This window comes from Trachypithecus francoisi, unplaced genomic scaffold (genome assembly GCF_009764315.1).
Source record: "Trachypithecus francoisi isolate TF-2019V2 unplaced genomic scaffold, Tfra_2.0 Contig01440, whole genome shotgun sequence".
Taxonomy (NCBI): Eukaryota; Metazoa; Chordata; class Mammalia; order Primates; family Cercopithecidae; genus Trachypithecus; species Trachypithecus francoisi.
This window is the reverse complement of record NW_022681431.1, coordinates 24,760,360-24,780,934: the sequence shown is the minus strand read 5'-3', so window position 1 is coordinate 24,780,934 and position 20,575 is coordinate 24,760,360. Positions and strand designations below refer to the sequence as shown.

General features: G+C 37.7%; 1 protein-coding gene across 1 annotated transcript in view; it reads right to left on the bottom strand.

Annotated features, from left to right (window-relative positions):
- The window catches only part of KCNU1 (potassium calcium-activated channel subfamily U member 1), a 170,009-nt gene that overhangs the window by 92,114 nt on the left and 57,320 nt on the right, over positions 1 to 20,575 (bottom strand). Inside the window, exons 11-18 of the mRNA XM_033230778.1 lie at positions 18,035 to 18,140; positions 16,826 to 16,908; positions 15,290 to 15,359; positions 14,711 to 14,863; positions 10,598 to 10,710; positions 10,173 to 10,244; positions 5,499 to 5,588; positions 5,266 to 5,363 (exon numbers count right to left, since the gene is read on the bottom strand). Of these exons, the coding sequence (XP_033086669.1) occupies positions 5,266 to 5,363; positions 5,499 to 5,588; positions 10,173 to 10,244; positions 10,598 to 10,710; positions 14,711 to 14,863; positions 15,290 to 15,359; positions 16,826 to 16,908; positions 18,035 to 18,140 (785 nt within the window). The remainder of the gene's footprint in view (positions 1 to 5,265; positions 5,364 to 5,498; positions 5,589 to 10,172; positions 10,245 to 10,597; positions 10,711 to 14,710; positions 14,864 to 15,289; positions 15,360 to 16,825; positions 16,909 to 18,034; positions 18,141 to 20,575) is intronic.

Below are 20,575 nucleotides of genomic sequence, written 5' to 3'. Positions count from 1 at the left end.
ATCAATAGATCAGAATATTTAATATAATTAAGATTTTTCCAAAATTGATCTATAGATTCAAAAGGCTCACAGTTAAAATCCCAACTAGCTTCCTTGCAGAAATTAACACATTGATCCCGATTCATATGGAAATGCAGAAATCCAGATTAAAAAAAATAATCTTGAAAAAGAATAACAAAGTTGGAGGACTCATTGTTCCCAGTGTCAAACTTACCACAAAACTATAGTAATGAAGACAGTGTGGTACTTGCACAAGGTTACACATATGAATTAATAGAATATAATTGAGACCCAGAAATAAACTCAGATATTTAAAGTCAATTGTTTTTTGACAAGAATAGTTTTTGAATAAATGAATTTTGGGACATCTGGATAGCCACAATGAAAAGAGTAAAGTTGGATCCTTTTCTTATTCCATAAACGAAAATCACTCAGAATAGATCATAGAGGCTGTGCACATTGGCTCGTGCCTGTAATCCCAGCACTTTTGGAGACTGAGGCAGGTGGCTCACTTAAGCCTAGGAGCTCCAGATCAGCCTGAGAAATATGATAAAACCCCATCTCTACAAAAAATGCAGGGCTGGGTGTGGTTGTGTGCACCTGTGGTCCAAGTTACTTTGGAGGCTGAGGCAGGAGGATCTCCTGAACCCAGGAGGTTGAGGCTGCAGTCAGCCATGACTGTACTACTGCACTCCAGTCTGGGTGATGGAGTGAATCCTTGTCTCAAAGGAAAAAAAAAAATCACAGATCTAAATGTAAGAGCTAAAAATACAGAATTTTTAGAAGAAAGTTTTGGAGTAAATATTGCTGACCTTAGGTTGGTCAAAAGCTTCCTAGATACTGTACAAAAGCACAAGTGACAAAATAAAAAATACATCATTGAACATCATCAAAACTAAACAATTTTGTGATTCAAAGTATGTAACAAAAATGAAAAGCAAAACCACAGAATGGGAGAAAATATTTGCCAATCATACATCTGATAAGGGCCTATATATTCAGAATATATAAAGATCTTATACAACTCAATAGTAGAAAGACAATAATCAAATTTAAATATAGGATCTAAGTAGTTATTTCTATAAAGAAGATATGTAAATGGTCAATGAGATCCTCATGAAAAAATGCCATTTAGGAAAATTTAGATCAAAACCATAATGAGATATCACTTTACAACCATTAGGATGACCACTATTTTCTAAAATGAAAAGTGTAGGTGAGAATACAGAAAAATTGGAACCTTTCTGCATTTCTGGTGGGAATATAAAATGGTGTAACTACTGTGGACAATAGTGTGGTGATTCTGCAAATAATGAAACATAGAATTTGCATTTGTAATTCTACTTCTGGGTGTATACATTAAAAAAATGGAAAGCAGGAATTTGAACAGATATTTTTGCCCTAATGTGCATAGCAGCATTATATACAATATGGAAAGGGCGGAAACCACCCAAATGTCCATCAATAGATAAATGTAGATAAATGTATAACAAAATGAGGTATAGATCTATACAACAGAATAATATTCAGCAAGAAAGGAAATGAGGTTTTTGGTGATTTTTTTTTTTTTTTTTTTTTTTTTTTTTGAGACAGAGTCTTGCTCTGTCACCCAGGCTGCAGTGCAGTGGCACGATCTTGGCTCACTGCAACCTGCACCTCCTGGGTTCAAGAGATTCTCCTGCCTCAACCTCCCAAGTAGCTGGGATTACAGGCATGCACCACCACATCCAGCTAATTTTTGCATTTTTAGTACAGACGGGGTTTCAACATGCTGGCCAGGCTGGTCTTAAACTCCAGACTTCAAGTGATCGGCCCACCTTGGCTTCGCAAAGTGCTGGGATTAAAGGCACGAGACACTGTACCCAGCTGAAATGAGGTACTGATATATGCTACAGCGTGGCTGAATAAAAGGAGCCAGACACAACAAGCCACAAACTATAGGATCTTTTGTGTGTGTGTGTGTGTGTGTGTGTGTGTGTGTGTGTGTGAAATGACCAGAATAGGAAAATCTACAGTGACAGAAAGTAGACTAGTGGTTTTTTCCAGGGCTGTGGGCTGAGAAGGAGAAGTGACTTCTATTGGGTATGGGGTTTCTTTTTGGGGTGAGGAAAATGTTCTAAAATTGATTGTAGTGATGACCACACAACTCTATTTGTATAAAGAAACTCATTGAATTGTACACTGTAAATGGATATATATTTATTTCATGGTATTTGAGATATATCTGAATAAAGGTGTTATAAAAATAGGACAGAGCCTGATGTTTGAGAAAGAACTCAGTTCTCCACCCCCCTCCCCGCCACAGCGCTTCAGGTTGATAAGGGGTGACTAGGCCAGGAAAATATGATATTTGTGTGATGTGCAAGAAGAAAAATGAGAGAGATGCTTCCCTTTTCATATGGATTCTCGGTGGGGTGCTCCTGAAACAGTGTCTAGCAACAACGCAAGAGGATCACAGAAGAAGCAACATGATAGTGTCTGTAAGCAGGGAGAAATGTGGAGAGAAACCCACCGAGGTTCCCACATCCTGACATACAAATGCATATACAGGAGGAGAGTTAAAAATCCCAAACAGCAGAGAGACTAAAATGACATTAGGCCAATAAAGGTGCCACAAACACACCAAGCAGAACGGATTCTCTTCAGTAACGGTGCTGGGGAAACTGGATATCCATATGCAGAAGAATGAAACTAGGCCCCTTTCTTTCACCCCATACAAAAATTAACTCGAAATGGATTAAATACTTAAATGGAATACCCAGAACTACAAAACCAGTAGAAGAAAATAATGGTTCAAGATTTTAAACTAGGCAAATATTTTTATTGCTAAGACTTCAAAAGCACAGGGAACAAAACCAAAAATAAACAAATGGTGCTATATTAAACCAAAACCTGCACAGCAAAGAAAACAATCAACAGACAGAAGAGACACCTGTAGAATGGGAGAAAATATTTGCAAACCATTCATCTGACATGAGACTAATATCCAGAATATACAAGGAACTCGATGGCAAAAAAAAAAAAAAAATCTGATTAAAATAGGAAAAAGATCTGAATAAACATTTTGCAAAAGACATACAAATGGTATATAAGTATGTTTAACATCATTAATTATCAGAGAAATGCAAATCAAAACTACAATGTGTTATCATTTTACTCCAGTTACAATGACTATTACAAAAAAGACAAAAAATAAAACAAAACAATAGATGCTGACAAGGATGTGGAGAACAGGGAACTCATACGCTGTTGGTAGAAACGTGAATTAGTATAGCTGCTATGGAAAACTGTATGGGAATTCATCAAAAAAACTAAAAGTAGAACTATCATATGATCCAGCAATTCTACCACTGTGTATCTATAAAAAAAAATCAGTGTATCAAAAAGGTATCTGCACTTCCATGTTTATTGTAGGACTATACACAATAGCTAAGTTATGGAAGCAACCTAAATATACACCAAAAGATAAATAGATAAAGAAAATGTGATACGTATGAACAATGAAATACCATGTAGTCATTAAAAAGGATGAAATCCTGTTATTAGCAGCAACATGAATGAGACTGGAGGACATTAGGTTCACCACATGTTCACCCATACGTGGGAGCTAAAAACAATTGAGCTCATGGAAGTAGAGACTCGACTTGTGATTATTAAAGGATGAGAAGGGGAGAGAGAAGGGAAGATGGGGAGGGATTGGTTAAAGAATGCAATGTTACAGCTGGACAGGAGCAATAATTTCTAGTGTCTTTCATAGTTAACTATAATTTATTGTATATTTTCAAAAGACTAACAGGGAGGAATCTAAATGTTCACAACATGAAAATGACAAAAGTTTGAGGTGATGGATGGACATGCTAATTACCCTGATTTGATCATTATACATTGTATATCTATATCAAAATATCACCCTGTATTTCAAAAATATATGCAATTATTACATGTGAACTAAAAGTAACAGAAAAAAAATTTAAAAAGGAATGAAAAGACAAGGATTACTGAAAATAGTTTTTGCAGACTTCAAGACTAGGAGAATGGATTTCAGTAACAAGTGATAGAGCCTGACCCAAAACCGGGAGGAGCAGATTCATTGGTTGTTGACTCAGAGGTGACAGAAGGTGACAACGACAGATCAAAGTTAATGAGGAACCTCAGGAGGAATCAGTGAAGACTTGCAGTTCACTGCAAGAACACTCATGATGCTAAGCCAGCTTACTCTTGCATTTAAATAGCTTTCTGAGAAGAAGGAGAGAATAAGAATCTTAGGGATGAAAATAGTCCTGATAGAAAATTCATATTTTGAATTGACTAAGTTTAAATTCTGAAACACTGGGGTTTTACACAAAGAGTCGTACCCGGACAAAGCTAAGTTTTTTTTTTTTTTTCCCTCTGCCACCCAGGCTGGAGTGCAGTGGTATGATCTCGGCTCACTGCAACCTCCGCCCCCCAGGTTCAAGCAATTCTCTGCCTCAGCCTCCCAAGTAGCTGGGATTACAGGTGCACGCTGCCACACCCAGCTAATGTTTGTATTTTTAGTAGAGACGGGGTTTCACCGTCTTGGCCAGGCTGGTCTTGAATTCCTGACCTTGTGATCCATCCCCCTTGGCCTCCCAAAGTGCTGGGTGAGCCACCGTGCCCGGCCGAGACTAAATTTTAAACCAGAAGGGACTAAGTGATTATGAATGTTTGAGATTAATTTTTCCATTTCTGCCATTAAATGGAAAAGGGTGTTGGTAAACTGCTAAGTTCAGTTAGAGAAAATAGAGAAAATTACATTCCCTCGGCACCATGTCAGGATGAGTAAACTTTAAACTTCTTACTATCCATTAAGGAAACAGAGTACTCAAGGTATGGTCATGAAGTAGCATCCTCACGGCCAACCAAGTGGCCAGATACAGGCTGAATTTTCAGTCTGAAGTTGTGAAAAACTGTGAAATCATGAAAAAGCAATGGGCTGAAAATCAGCATGCCTGAGACTGAGTTTGGTGATGTCACTAACTGGCTATGTGACTTTGGAATAAAGTGACTGGATCTCTTAAAATGCATTTGCTTGTCTTTAAAGGAACTGAATTAGATAACTAGTTAGGTTTCTTCCAACTCTAAAGCACTGATTCTCACCTCTCATGTGGCCAGTGAGGAAATGTCTGCCACTTCCTGGCCAAGTTCAAATGGACATTGCCTTTTAAGAGATGGAACTCTCTTCTCTTTCCTCAGGCAGCTCCCTAGAGGCTGGGCTAAGGACGGCCAGAAATAAAGTGCAATTACCTGTGACGTGCTGCCGGCTTCTGCTTTTACAGCCACAGTTTGTAATTAGCTCAGGAATAAACACATCATCGTGACAGACCGAACAGTAAAACAAGGCTCTGGACAATGAAAGAAAACCAAGAATGACTTATGTGAGTCTTAACACAAAGGAGGCATGGTGCTGACTCAGTGGGCCTCCCACTAAGCTGTAGTTGCTTTAGTGCTTTTCCCCCATAAAGTAATAAAAAAATTACCTTTTGACTTCCTTTGGAGTTTCAGCAATAAAGAACCCTAGTGTGTTCTTATGTATCCTAACTTGTGCAGGTGGATTTAGTATCAGACCACTGGAAACGAAAAATAAACACACAGTAATGTTTCCCTCTGATTTCAGTGGCAATAGTTGGTGCCTCTTTCTGTTATGATCAATGGATTCTCTAAGTTGCTAAGTTAATCGTATTCAACCTCCTCTTACTGCCAAACACAGTGGAGAGTGTGAATTTGACATTTGTGATTCTTTGTTTGATTGGGGCTGACTATGCAGAGGGGAGCCAGGGAACAACTTGATCAGTGAGCTGAACACACAGTGGACCTGCGGGGAAGCCTCTCCCGGATTCTGTCACGCATCTGAGATGGTCCGACCACTCAGGTGCATGATATCTTTTTGATTTAAGCTATCAAATGACAAATATGCTGAGACCACACAGTTTCCAGGCTTAGCGTCATACTAGTAGTGCTCATCTTTAGGCCACTTGCCATTTAAAATTAATGTTTAACTAACCAGCTGGATTCAAAAGTTTCTTGTATTCAACTATGCAGTTTTTGAGGTTATGCATTTCTTTTGATTTCAGTTTAGTTTATTTTGATTGCCAGATTTCTGAGAACAGGAACCATGTGAACTATTTCTATTATTATCTTACTTGAACCTTTTGATTTTCTATTTTCTTGTGGTTTACGTGTTTGAGAATATTGTATTATAATTTTCTGTCCATGATACTCTTTGATGCAGTATTCTGCTATGCTTTTCAAATTACCCACATTTCTCCCTGTTTATCAGGATCTCCTGCCTTTATTTCCTTCATTTCAGATCTCTATGGTGAAGTCTTACAACCCTATAATTCCCCTCACTTTTTGCAGAATGGAAGTTCTTCTTTCCTCCTTTAAAAATCATCCCTCCTCTTGTATTCACATTGGAATGAGGTGAAGTTTTAATTCTGGCAAAGCTTATTCTGTTGTTGGGATACTCACACCTTTCAAGTGTTAGAGAACCCTCACAAAAGTAAATGAGCTTGCATAGCCAAAGTTCTTCAGTCTTATGCCAAGAACAGACCCAGGCTGTATAGCTGTGTTCAGGTAGATTACTACCTAAGACAATGGATGGCCTTTTCTGAGTATTTACTGACTTATATTAATGAGTGAAATAATTAGTTTTAACTTTGGAAAGAAAAGAAAAAACAACGGTGGCCCCTTAAATATTATTGGCTGATGCTCACTAAGTAGCAGATGCATGCTTAGTTGTGTCTTACACAGCCTTGTTTTTTTTTTTTTTTTTTTGAGACGGAGTTTCACTCTTGTTGCCCAGGCTGGAGTGCAATGGCACGATCTCGGCTAACTGCAACCTCTGCCTTCCAGGTTCATGTGATTCTCCTGCCTCAGCCTCCTGAGTAGCTGGAATTACAGGTGCATGCCACCACACCTGGCTGATTTTTCGTATTTTTAGTAGAGACAGAGTTTTACTATGTTGGACAGGCTGATCTCAAACCCCTGACCTCAGGTGATCCACCCGCCTCGGCCTCCCAAAGTGTTGAGATTACAGGCGTGAGCAACTGCGCCCGGCCGCTCCTATTTTTTTTTTTAAGGAGAGAGGTTTCTCTGAACTCATATTAAATATCTAGCTACGAAGATACTGTCACAATAAAACACATATTTGACTGTATTTGAGAAAAGAGGTGAGTCTCTCTTAAGGACTTTCCTAATGTGGTGTTTTTAGTTGATTCCCTCTTTATGATTTGGCAAGTTGCTCTATCAGAGAATGTTTGTCCCTGAAACAAAATCATTATAGTATGTGACTGGGGTCAGACCCAGCTTCATCTGTTAGCAGGTGACAAATAATTCCCTAAGAAAAATTCTTATAATTCTCGAAGCCTTTTGCAAGTCTTACAATCTCTTCAAACTTGCCAAGTAGAAGAGGAATTAAAAGGTGAGAAAAGATAGGTTTTCTCCTCAGAATTTCAACATATTTGCTTAAAGTCCAACTATTTAAACGTTCTGTTTTCCTTCTACCAATAACGGCAGCAGTGAATTTACTACAGGATGGTTACAGAAGCACAGCCCCGGAGCCAGAGGACCTGAATTCAGATCCTGGCTTTGCCACTTGGGTGTTGTGTGAGGTTGGGAAAATCATTTAGCTTTCTGAGGTTCACTTTCCTCCTCTGTAAAATGAGACTAATAATGATAGTACCCATCTCACAGCACTGTTGTGAGGATTATTCAAGAGTTAACATATGTAACAGGTCTATAGCAGTGTTGGTCACAAAGTATCAATCATGTAAGGGAATGTTCTTATCAATACATTTGCCAAATAAGAACTTAATCCCTTTGATTCACCTGACTTCCAAGTGAGAAGGTAAAGTTAAATCTCTGTTTCTGTAAATCGCCCTTTCATTGGGGTACTTGTGTGTTAGGTAGTAAACAGGACCTCTTAAATCTATGTGAGATTAGTTGCTAAATAAATATCCATGTTTCTGGTCTGTAATGTCCTAACCATCATCTTAACAAAGTTTACAGAAATCTAGAATGTTAAGAGGTGGAAAGGATCTTAAGGGCATGTGGTTGTAGTTTCCAGATTCCAGTGAACACACCAAATATATCATGGAGACTTGAGAAAGAATTCTCAGGCTCACCCTTGGTTTTGCAGTCAAAAGTAGGGTTTTGGAATCTATAAGTCTTTAAAACTTATGCAAACAGGCCAGGCACAGTAGCTCACACCTGTAATCCCAGCACTTTGGGAGGCTGAGGTGGGTGGATCACCTGAGGTCAGGAGTTTGAGACTAGCCTGACCAACATGGTGAAACCCCGTCTCTACTAAAAATACAAAAATTAACCGGGCGTGGTGCACACACCTGTAATCTCAGCTACTCAGGAGGCTGAGGCAGGAGAATCGCTTGAACCTGGGAGGTGGAGGTTGCAGTGAGCTGAAATTATGCCATTGCACTCCAGCCTGGGCGACAAGAGTGAAACTCCATCTCAAAAACAAAAACAAAAAAACTTATGCAAGTAATTCTGACATATAAGCCACGTGGTTGAAAGCTAAAGTTGTTACTAAAACTTGATAAAATTTTGGGCCAGTCTGAAACCCAAACTACCTGGCTTATGATTCCGAGTCTACCCATTTTACTATGACCTGTTTCTAGTAGGAGGCCCATTTATGCAGATGTTTACATTCAGAGGTTTTGATTGTGAGATTTTCTTGAGCACAGCAGGATTTTTAAACAGAACTTAGGCAGACAGACAATACTACTTGTTATTCTCTTATTAATGACTTGCTTTTTACAATATCCTACTGATGTCTTCTACCCAGAGGCCTTCTACAACCTCTCAACTCAGACAGGTCTTTGCTTCTTTCCAAACTTTTCATATATAATAATTCCTTTATAGTCCATCTGATATAATTGAAAATTATTTCATTTTGAATGTTTTCCTATAATTTTATAATTTCTGGTCATGTCAATTTTAGAACAGGAAGGTGTGTTAGAGTTTCATTAACTCTATTTCCTCATTCTACAAATGATGAATCCTTCTCCACGGCCACAGGGCCAGCAAATCAGTCAGGATCAGAATCTAGTCTGTTAATTCCTATTTAGCACAAGTTAATTTTTCACTAAAAAGTACACATGAGCCAACACACAGTCTTTCTTGCCCTCATCCCATTTAAGCCCCACCCCTTTTCTTTCTTTTTTTTTTTTACAGATCTTTTTCTCTATATTATAGTATGTGTCTTTCTTTTCTCCCTTTTCTCCCATTTGTTTATGTATATTTCATTTGCTCTGAATTTTATTTCGCATTACGTGATAACTTCTCTTACTTTCATATTTATTCACTTATGGGTTTTTGGGAAATGCTGATGTCTGGTGACGTAACGTCTTCTTTATCTACTCTATCAACAAAAGCCTTTGTCCAGTCGGCTGGTCAGATTCCCATTTTGGCATATTTTGTGCTTTACTTTTTTAAAAATTATTTTTTGGAGATAGAGTCTTGCTCTGTCACCTAGGCTGAAGTGCAGTGGCATGATATCGGCTCACTGCAACCTCTGCCTCCCAGGTTCAAGCAATTCTCATGCCTCAGCCTTCCAAGTAGCCGGGATTACTGGCCCAGGTGCACCACCACACCTTGCTAATTTTTATATTTTTAGCAGAGACTGGGTTTTACCATGTTGGCCAGGATGCTCTCGAACTCCTGGCCTTAAGTGATCCACCCACCTCGGACTCTCAAAATGCTGGCATTACAGGCATGAGCCACCATGCCCAGCATTGTCCTTGACTTTTCATGGCCAGTGTTTGTGGGAACATTTTTATTACAATAATTCAATTTTGTGGTATTATTTCATGGTCAAGATCTAGCAATATTAAAAGAAACAGTTCTGAGAAGGTGACCATTTCTTCTCCTCTCTGCTCCTGAGAGAGGACTGGGGTAGGGTCTGAGGAACAAAAGGGAAGTGTTTATCCAAGAGGGTCACCACCCTAACCCGTGCCATCAGAGACAGCACAGCAGAGGAGCCAGGGAGCCCCAGAGGCTGCCTCTCAGCCAATCCACCAAAGGGAAAAAGCTTAGTTATAGCTGCCTCTTTGGAAAAAGTCTTAATCACAAAGATTCTCCAGAAAAAAAAAGAAAGAAACAAACAAAACTGAAGAGATGAGCAGACTTATTGGTACCAGAAACCATCTGTAAAGAGGGACTTGTATTCGATAGCTATCAACAGGAGGTGCATCTTCAGAAAGCAGAGCCTGGGAAAGAAGATGAGGAGTCATAAGGAGAGCAAGGGGTCAGTGAGCAAAAAAATAACTAACACTCTGTGCCCTGGGCCTAGGGGGAAACCAACATCTTAGAGGAAAGAACTCCCAATATGGAATGATCCCTTGTAAGTGAAACCACCTAAAGTAACCAACAGCCACTGCACCAACTGGGACAGAGATGAAATTGCCCCACTCCAACTGTGAACTGCTATGTTGCAAGGACCCTGGGCTGTCCCTTCTTAGATCAGTTTGTAATGGAGCCTGGCCTATAGTGGGCCCTCAGTGAACGTTGTTGAAAGAATGTTGTTGTCTGAAGAATGAGGGAAGTATTTCACTTCACTTACCGGGCAACTTCAGGAAAGCTCATTCCAGTAAAGTCATCAGAGAGACGTTGGGTCAGAATATTGTTTTTCATGCTATTCAAGAAGTGTTTCTTCCAGGTCTGTTTAGGTGTAACCTGGAATACATAATCATGCCACATGAAGCAAAATGACAAGGAATGTGGAACGTTAGAATTCACATTGCATATTCTGCTAAGCACAAATGAGTCTTCATTGCATGTAAGTCATAAAAAGGAGATTTATCGTAGTGCCTAACTAGAGAATGTTAAAGGAATAACTAAAAAGCTAACTCCATCTTAACTATTTTCACCAGAGTTCAGGATGAGGCAGACACATCATTACTTATTTTCTTTCCAGATGGTGTTCAAGTTTCCTTGCTGGCAGTGAGAATTCTCCATCGCCAAATCCTGATTTCAGCTTTTGAGTTAGTAAAAATCAGATGGGAAAGTTAATGTGGAATCTAAATTATCTCTCTGTGGATATGACTATTCAAGATTGGTTTAAAATATTTTAGTTTTCTACTAACCATATACCTCAATGAAGAAAATACTCATGGCTTCTTTCTAGTATCAGAACCCTTCATAAGTTCAAATGAACTTGAAGGGCCATCCTGATGCATGGAAGAGAGAATGGAGAAATCAAGGCAAACAGTAGGCTTCCAGAAAAATGGGAGATGTAGGCCGGGCGCGGTGGCTCAAGCCTGTAATCCCAGCACTTTGGGAGGCCGAGGCGGGTGGATCACGAGGTCAGGAGATCGAGACCCTCCTGGCTAACACGGTGAAACCCCGTCTCTACTAAAAATACAAAAAAAAAAAAAAAAAAAAGAAAAATGGGAGATGTAAAAGGAGAAAGATATCTCAAAACGGCTAAATGCACCCAACCCAACAGAAAGGCTGTTAGGAACTTGTGGCTGACGTTTGTGTAAGACCCTCTCCTCCTCCTTCTCCACCTACTGCCAAGAGAATCACCACCACACTGTTCTAATATAGCAAGACAGTCTTCTTAAAGCCCAGAATCTCAGATGAAAATCTTGAATTTCTAAACATTTAGGAGCACTGTTGCTGTGGAGAGTTATGGCTGGTTCAGAAATTCTCTTCAGATGGTCATCATGCAGTTTGGGAAAAAAAGCAAAACCAAACCAAACACATACACAAACAATTCTGCCCTACCAAAAAGGACAGACTATTTCAGGCAATCCAGTGCCTGCTTCCACCACCAAGATTCAGCTGAATGAATCTTTTTCCTTTTCTTACTTTCTTACAGTCCTCTCATGAGGAGGGCTCTGATCATTAGGTGGTTCATACCACTAATTTCCAATAATTAAAGAAACCGGCTTAGTGTTTCTAATCTAAATGTTTTGATGTTTGAAAGAAGGTAAAAAATGATAGCATGGGGATGGAGAAGACTTCCTGAGATAGATTTAAAAAGATCAGAAAGGAAAACAGGAGGATTTTGGATGAAGAATCTGGGTGCTCAAATAAGCCAGTTGGATCAGATCTAATGTAAATTTAAGTTTAAGGCCATGCTCTGAACCGAGGACCAATTGGAAATGTTCTTTGAGATACAATTTCTCACAATATGATCAATATAATTAAAACACATGGCATTGATTCAAGGTCTTTTAATCTGAGTTCTCAGAAGTTTTACAAATATTAACTCAATACTTGGAAAAACCCAGTTATGAGATTAATAACTTTAATTTTATAGGTAGAGAAACTGACAGTCAGAGACAGTAAGGGCCTACTCTGAGAGAAATCGGTCATAAAACTCTGGAGTCCCAGCCATTAAACCAAAGTCGATAGTTTGTTTTAGAACCTAAAGCACCAAAGAATAATGCAGCTTTCACACATCTTGCCTGATACTGTTCAGTAAGGATTCCTGAAAGTAGGTTTCAGACTTCACTCAAAAAATCACTAAGGAGACCACAAATATCTCTCAATTCCTGTAAGCTAAAATCCATCTTGTATAAGTAATGACAGGTGATCAGCCTCAGTGGGGAGGTTACAACTCTAGATCTTATTTTTATTTTCTTTATTTATTTTTTTGAAACAGAGTCTCACTCTGTTGCCCAGGCTGGAGTGGAGTGGCATGATCTCAGCTCACTGCAACCTTCACCTCCTGGGTTCAAGCAACTCCCAAACCTCCCCAGTTGCTGGGTCTACAGGCTCATGCCACCATGCCTGGCTAACTTTTTTTTTTTTAAAATATTTTTAGTAGATACGGGGTTTCACTATGTTGGCAAGGTTGGTCTCAAAGTCCTGAGCTCAAGTGATCCTCCAGCCTCAGCCTCACAAAGTGTTGGGATTACAGGCATGAGCCACCATACCCGGCCACAACTCTTTAAATAAGAAAAATACAATAGTATGGTTTTACATCTCTATCTTCTATAGTTTCATGAAGGAGGATAAGTCTTCATATAGAGTTCACATTCCATTTATTTCCATTTACTTTCTGCAGCCATGGAGATTGAAAGCACAATAATCACAAGAAATATTGAAGTTCTCTGCTACTTTCTAAATATACAACACAAAGACAATGTCCTTATAAACCATTTTCTAGGCTGTATACAGTGAACACTACATGAAAGTAAAAGCTTGTGTGTTGTAGCTGCATGAAGGCTCGTTCCCTCCACCCTGACTGCTATTTCTTCACATCTGTATATTATATCTCTTTACATTCACAGAAGGAATTACAGAAGCTTTCCATTGGTTGCAGTTAGCATATAGTTGGCCAGAGCACCTCTCACCTCTTTTGCTTTTCCTTAAATAGCACCAGGGAAGAAACAGAAAAAGATGCAAACATTTGTACTGAACACGGGAAAAAGAGAACAGAGGAAAGAGCAAGCAAAGAGAGGTCAGGAGGGAAGTCAAGTGTGTGAAAGGCAAGCATGGACTCACAATTAAACAGGCAGTAAGGTCATTCTCTGCAAGAGCTTTAGAAAAGGAAGACCAGGCCGGGCGCGGTGGCTCAAGCCTGTAATCCCAGCACTTTGGGAGGCCGAGACGGGCGGATCACGAGGTCAGGAGATCAAGACCATCCTGGCTAACACGGTGAAACCCCGTCTCTACTAAAAAATACAAAAAACTAGCCAGGCGAGGTGGCGGGCGCCTGTAGTCCAGCTACTCGGGAGGCTGAGGCAGGAGAATGGCGTAAACCCGGGAGGCGGAGCTTGCAGTGAGCTGAGATCCGGCCACTGCACTCCAGCCTGGGCGACAGAGCGAGACTCCGTCTCAAAAAAAAAAAAAAAAAAAAAAGAAAAGGAAGACCAGGTCCAGCCAAGGGCTAGCACGTCTTGGCTGGAGCATTTCATGGAAATGATATTTGGAAGACCACCTTTTGTGCTACAAAAATGTATCCCAAGAGTCACTTTTAGCCCCTTACTTTGTCTGAGACAAAAATATCAAAAATCTTGATGTGAGACATTGTGTGGAAATAACACCAGAGACATAGAGCACTGTGGTAACAACACTACGCACCAGACAGTCCTAGCTCTGTGGCTCACTAACTTACTGTATGATCAAGTTAGTTAGCTTCACCAATTCACTGCTGGGTTACTAACTTAACATAATATTGAGGGGAAACACAAGACAGTAGGCACTCATTATGTGGTTACTGTTATTATTCCTGCATGGAATTCTCCCTAAAACAACCTGGAAAAATTAGATTTTAATTACTATTTGATCATTATTTCTATTTGATGAATATAATTATTATTATACAAATTATTTTGGATTTAATTTATATTGAAATATATGAATCCTTCATTAATAATATAACCTTTATTTATATTTTCACTTTCAATAACCCAATGCTTCTACCTTGATGAATGTACTTTGATTTAAAACATACTGGACTGTAGGTAGGAAGCAGAGTTATAATTTTTTTGTTTTGCAGATAAATATTCTTAGGCAGGAATAAAATAAATGATTTCTTCAAGGTCAGTGTGGTACCTGGGACTTTTAAATCCAGATCTTCTAATCCTTTCCCAGCTCAAGCAGAAGTCAAATCTCATTTCTTGGGGCCTTGATGCTTTTCTCATTTTTTTTTTCTATTTCTGATCTTAATATGTAGGACATGGGGACAGAGCCAAGAATTTACATTAATTTACAAGGTTACCTTTTTGTTTTGCTCCACAAATAGAGATGTTAGGAAGGTACACAAGCCTGGCACCAAACAGCCTTGGGCGATAAATCCAAGCTTTAATTCAGCAAAGCAAATGATGTTGTCTCCGGCGTCCCAGTCCCAGCTGGGAATCTTTGGCAGATAAACCTGTTCCATAGTACAAAGCAGGTCAAGTATTAGGAATAAACACACCTCAAGAAAGCTCTTGTGGATGGATGTCTTTCTTTTAAAAATTTTCTTGCAATCATATATTCTTTATTTTTGCACATAAAAGTGGTGCCCAGGTCAATGAAAATGGTAAGAACAAATTCAGCATTTGAAAGTGGTTAGTGATCAGTGGCTCTCATTTTTTGAAACAAAAATAGCTAGAGTTGCAAAATCAGGTCAAATGGCTTAAACCTCTAATTCTGCCCCCAGTTTACATTGTTGAGTGATTATCCATCTTAATGAAACTCCAAATTTTACCTGTGATTAGCAAAAACTTTTTATTTACACATCCATTAGAAAATAAAAAAGTTAATCTAGCTATACAGATAAAAGGAGGAGACTGAATATGCTAGAATGTTACTATACCTTGTTATGGGATTGCAGTATCTGTATGATGATTCTGGTGGTAGAGTCATAGTTCTTGATAGACAACACCCTATATAAACCCCAAACACTCTCATTAGTCATGTGTCATAGCCAAAGGGCTTTGTAATATAATTTAATTCAGAGTTAAAATGATATGTAGGTAAGTGTAGAAAAACTTGGCATACAATGAAGTTTATTGTTATGTTGTTTTCGAAAAATGTTTTCAGTAGCCTACACAGAAGAGCGTCATTGTTTTCATGACTTTGCCAATCAAATCTATGGAATGATTATCTCTTGGTATTAGAAGACTGTGTTCTTCTGAGACCAATTCTTGAGGAGGAAATCAACAGTTTCATGTTTTAGCCTTCAAACCCAAACCTAATTATTACAGGTAAAAATAGAAATTTGATAGTTGTCTATAGCTTGAAATAGCTCATAGACTGTCTAATTCAACTTCCTCATTTTACAAATTAAGAAACTAAGATCTACCTCATATTTACTGTATTATGGATGGTACAACTTTTCAGGTGTTTCTTGCTATATATAATGTCACCTTCAGCTATGTGTATTTATTTTACTCTGGAGATTGGAGGTTCATCTGGATTAGCCAAAATGCCATTGCCATCATAATCACAGTTAGAGCTTTGTTATCACAAGTTACGTTCTTGCTCGGAGTTCACAGTTTAATGTGATAACATCTTGAAAATACTCACCGATGGTCAGGCCAGGCACGGTGGCTCAACCTGTAATCTGAGCACTTCGGAAGGTTGAGGTGGGTGGATCACCTGAGCTCAGGAGTTCGAGACCAGCCTGACCAACATGGTAAAATCCCATCTCTATTAAAAATACAGAATTAGTCTGGCGTGGTGGCACATGCCTGTAATCCCAGCTACTTGGGAGGCTGAGGCAGGAGAACTGCTTGCACCCGGAAGGCGGAAGTTGCAGTGAGCCGAGATCACACCATTGCCCTCCAGCATGGGCAACTGGGCAACAAAGAGCAAAACTGTCTCAAAAAAAAAAAAAAAAAAAGAAAGACAGAAAAGAAAAAAAAAAAAAACGAAGGAAAATACTTACTGATGGTCAAAAAGTACATCATATCTGACCACACATAATCTTTCACCATAGCTACTAGAGAAAAATCCCAATAAACAAAGTACACTAACAGGGTTAATAAAATTGCATCTTTATTTTTGAGAGAGGATATTAGTTATAATGGTGCTATCTGAACAATAATCAGTTATTTAAGAAGCATGCTTGCTTCTTAAATTCAGATGGCTACTATACATATGAAACTTCAGAGAATTATATGGAGAAGCACATTCACACTCAGGATGCTCTATTTTCATTTTCTTTTGCAACCGTCTGCACAGTCTTGGGGAGGGGGCAAAAAGTAGGCAGAACCTTGGAATACGATGAATCTAGTGATATGATAGATGGCATTTTCTCCTGTTTATGCTTACGTACCAGGCATTACTTTAAGAGAGATAGAAAAAAAATAATCATTACAGCATACAAAACACAATACCAGATTCTTACCTCATAATGTTGGAAATATCTTCAGCATGGGAATCACTGCACAAAGGGTTGGCTATAATCAGGCATGCCTCTGCAGATTCCACCTACTCTTCAAGATTGGACAGGAGCCAGGGTGTTAATTACGTGTGAAATGCTCTGGTCTTCCCCTTTCGGGTTTTCTTAGAATTTTGTAATAAAATTGCTAACAAAAAAGAGGACACACTTGGGAATGAGTTGTAATGAGGATGTCTTTACATCAGGATTGTTGTCCTGCAAATGCCACAAAAGGCAAGGGTTGCAGCTGATGGACCAGGGCACAGGGTCTCTGACATAGGTAAAAGATTGCTTTCAAATGGGTAAAATACAGAGTTATATTTTTCCTACCATCCATCATCATTGTTTGATGCCTAGTGATAAGCCATAAGACCTTTATAAGCAACTGCCTGTGTATTTATTTGTCTTTCAGCACAGTAAAGAACAGAGGAACCGGGAGTCCACTTGGCTCAAAGTAAACAGTTATTCAATATTGGTGGCGTGTGAATTTCAAAGTTCTAGAAAATTACTGAAGTGGCTCTTACAGTACTAAATTGCAGGAAAGAGAAAGATTTTTCTGGGTCTGTCAATTCTTCATGTTTACTCTATAGATCTTGGCTTTAAACAGAAACTTTTCTGTTTGTTGATTCTCCGAGACTAAGAACATGACAGGAAGCTGCCTTTGATCTTAAGCCAAACCTGTCTAGAGGGTTGGCTGTTGCTCATTATTTTTAGTCACAACTTTAATGAGATTTCTACTATTTTCCTTTATGCTTTTCCTATTGGAAAGCATATTCATGCATTTAGGAGGAGAAGTTGATTAAAGCTGACAGACTCAGAGATCTGCCTGCTGGTAAGAATTCTATTTGTGTGGTAAGATCAAACACACCTTGCTATCCATACCTTTTACAGACCTCTTAGGCTGATAAAATAAAACTGATTTAGATAGAGAATCTTGTGAAATAAATAATTTAAATATAAGTGTTGGCAAACAGTGAGGTCTGCTTGACATTTGTGAAATCAGATTTGGAGGTCAATTACTACACCTCCTTTACAATTGTTTTTAAAGCTGAGGAAGTTATATTTTCCACCACTTAAAGAAGCTGAAATAATATCTTTTCCAAAAGCAAAATATCTTGTAATTTTAATTGTTGTAACTTAGGAAAACTACAAGGAACTAAAACAACTAGATCTTACCGCAACTCGCCTCAGATCCTCCCACTTCATTGCAGATCCAGAAATGAATGTTGTGTAGGCCAAGTAGCATTTAAATATGGTTTCAAGTTCCAAAGAAGGAGGGGTCCTCGACAAAAAAGAACGTGGCAGCAATGAGGTAAAAAAGATGACTGATTCTGGGTTTAGAGGTTTTTATAACTTATTTGGTGCATTTAGTAGAATCCCTCATAGTGATATGAAAAAATACAAATCAAGTTAATGCTACTTTTTAAAAAAATGTAATTACTAAGGATGGAGAGGTTCACTATTTAGTTTAAAAAATTGAATTACTGAGACAGGCATAACATTTTAAAACAACTATACATTTAATAAAATGGCTTTTAAATATAGGACGTAAATATGAAAAAAATCAGAAGGAGAAATTGATGAATCTGCCACTGTCATGAGAGATTTTGACATATCTTTTTAAACTATTGATAGAGCAAGCAGAAAACAATCATCATGGAGTCTGAACACACATGTTTAATATTTATAAATTCTGCAAATAACATTTAGAGGAACTAATTTTTATAAAGAACACACAAATATTTATCAAAATGGTACTTTACTTGACAGAAAATGAAAGCCTCAACACATTACAAAAACATAGTTATTACATATAATGATCTTTTTTTTTTTTTTTTCTGACTTGGGGTACTTATTGCATCCAGTAAAGAATATAGCATCATTATGGGTGTAGGCGGGACCCCTAGTTTTCAGTTGGCTTATTTATTTATTTATTTTTATTATATTTCAAGTTCTAGGGTACATGTGCATAACGCGCAGGTTTGTTACATATGTATACTTGTGCCATGTTGGTGTGCTGCACCCATCAACTCGTCAGCACCCATCAATTCATCATTTATATCTTGTATAACTCCCCAATACAATCCCTCCCCCCTCCCCCCTCCCCATAATAGGCCCCAGTGTGCGATGTTCCCCTTCCCGAGTCCAAGTGATCTCATTGTTCAGTTCCCACCTATGAGTGAGAACATGCGGTGTTTGGTTTTCTCTTCTTGTGATAGTTTGCTAAGAATGATGGTTTCCAGCTGCATCCATGTCCCTACAAAGGACGCAAACTCATCCTTTTTTATGGCTGCATAGTATTCCATGGTGTATATGTGCCACATTTTCTTAATCCAGTCTGTCACAGATGGACATTTGGGTTGATTCCAAGTCTTTGCTATTGTGAATAGATCTTTGATCACAATACAGTGAACTTGGAAGTTAACCAAAATACAAATAAAAATAGTTTTTAGATTTAGGAATTAAAAAAAATAGACTGCTAAAAATATTATAGGTTTAGAATAAATTGCAACAATTCTTTATCATTATTCTTAGAAATATGCTGAAAATATTAAATATATACGCTTTGGGATACAACAACAGCAGTGCTGTAGGAATAATTTATAGTTTTGGAGACATATTAGAATAGGATCAAGGAAATAAGAATAAAAGAAATGATAAAAACAAGAACAAGAAACAATGAAGAAGGAACAAAAAGATAAAACAGAGACAATAAACCACATCAAAAGTCAGTTCTTTGAAAAATAACCTAGCATAATAGGCAAAAGTTTTGTAAAGTTAATGGAGAAAAAATAAAAGACAAAAATGATGCAAATATTGAATAAAGAAGATATAATACATATAGTCAAAGTAGATCTAAAAAATAACAAAAGTAGACAGCAAATAACTAAATGTCAACAGCTCTGAAAACTTAGACAAAATGAACAAATTACTTGAAAGTATATCTTACCAGAACTAACCCTAGAAGAAATACAAAGCCTAAACAGCCCTATAGCTGTTAAAGAAATTAAAACTATGGCTTAAAATCTCTCAAAACACAACAAACACATGCAAACACACACACACACACACACACAAACCTACACACCCAAACACACACACACCCCCATCAAATAAAATGTAGAAAACCACTTGTTCTATATGGTTTCCACATTTAACTTCTACAATACTTTAAAGCCACACATAATCTCATTTTTATACAAAGACTTTTAAAGTAAAAATAGGAAATAGTTCCTAATACTAAAAAAGACAAAATAATCATGTTATCAAAAATATCAGTGAGATCACCACATTAACAAATTAAAAAACAATTATATAATCACCTCAGATGCAGAAACAAATAGAAATATTTCTTCAGAGTTAAGAAATACAATTCGTGGTATATTAGAAATAGAAGATAATATTTTTAACCCAACAAATATCTTTAAAATAAAAAAGATATCTTTAATGAAAAAATATTAAAGGTGCTTTTAAAAAAGAGAAATAAAGATATCACAGCTCTTTTTCAACATTGTATTTGATATCTCAGCAATAATTATATTATTTCAGACAAATAGTTTATTTCCTTCTTTTCAATCCTTATGTGTACAATTTATGTTTATTTTATTATAAAGAATTATTTTATTTATAAATCTGGATTAATATTTATTTCATTTTATTACAAAGATAAAATAAAAATAAATTGTTTTAATGTAAATAATTATAAGTATAATTACA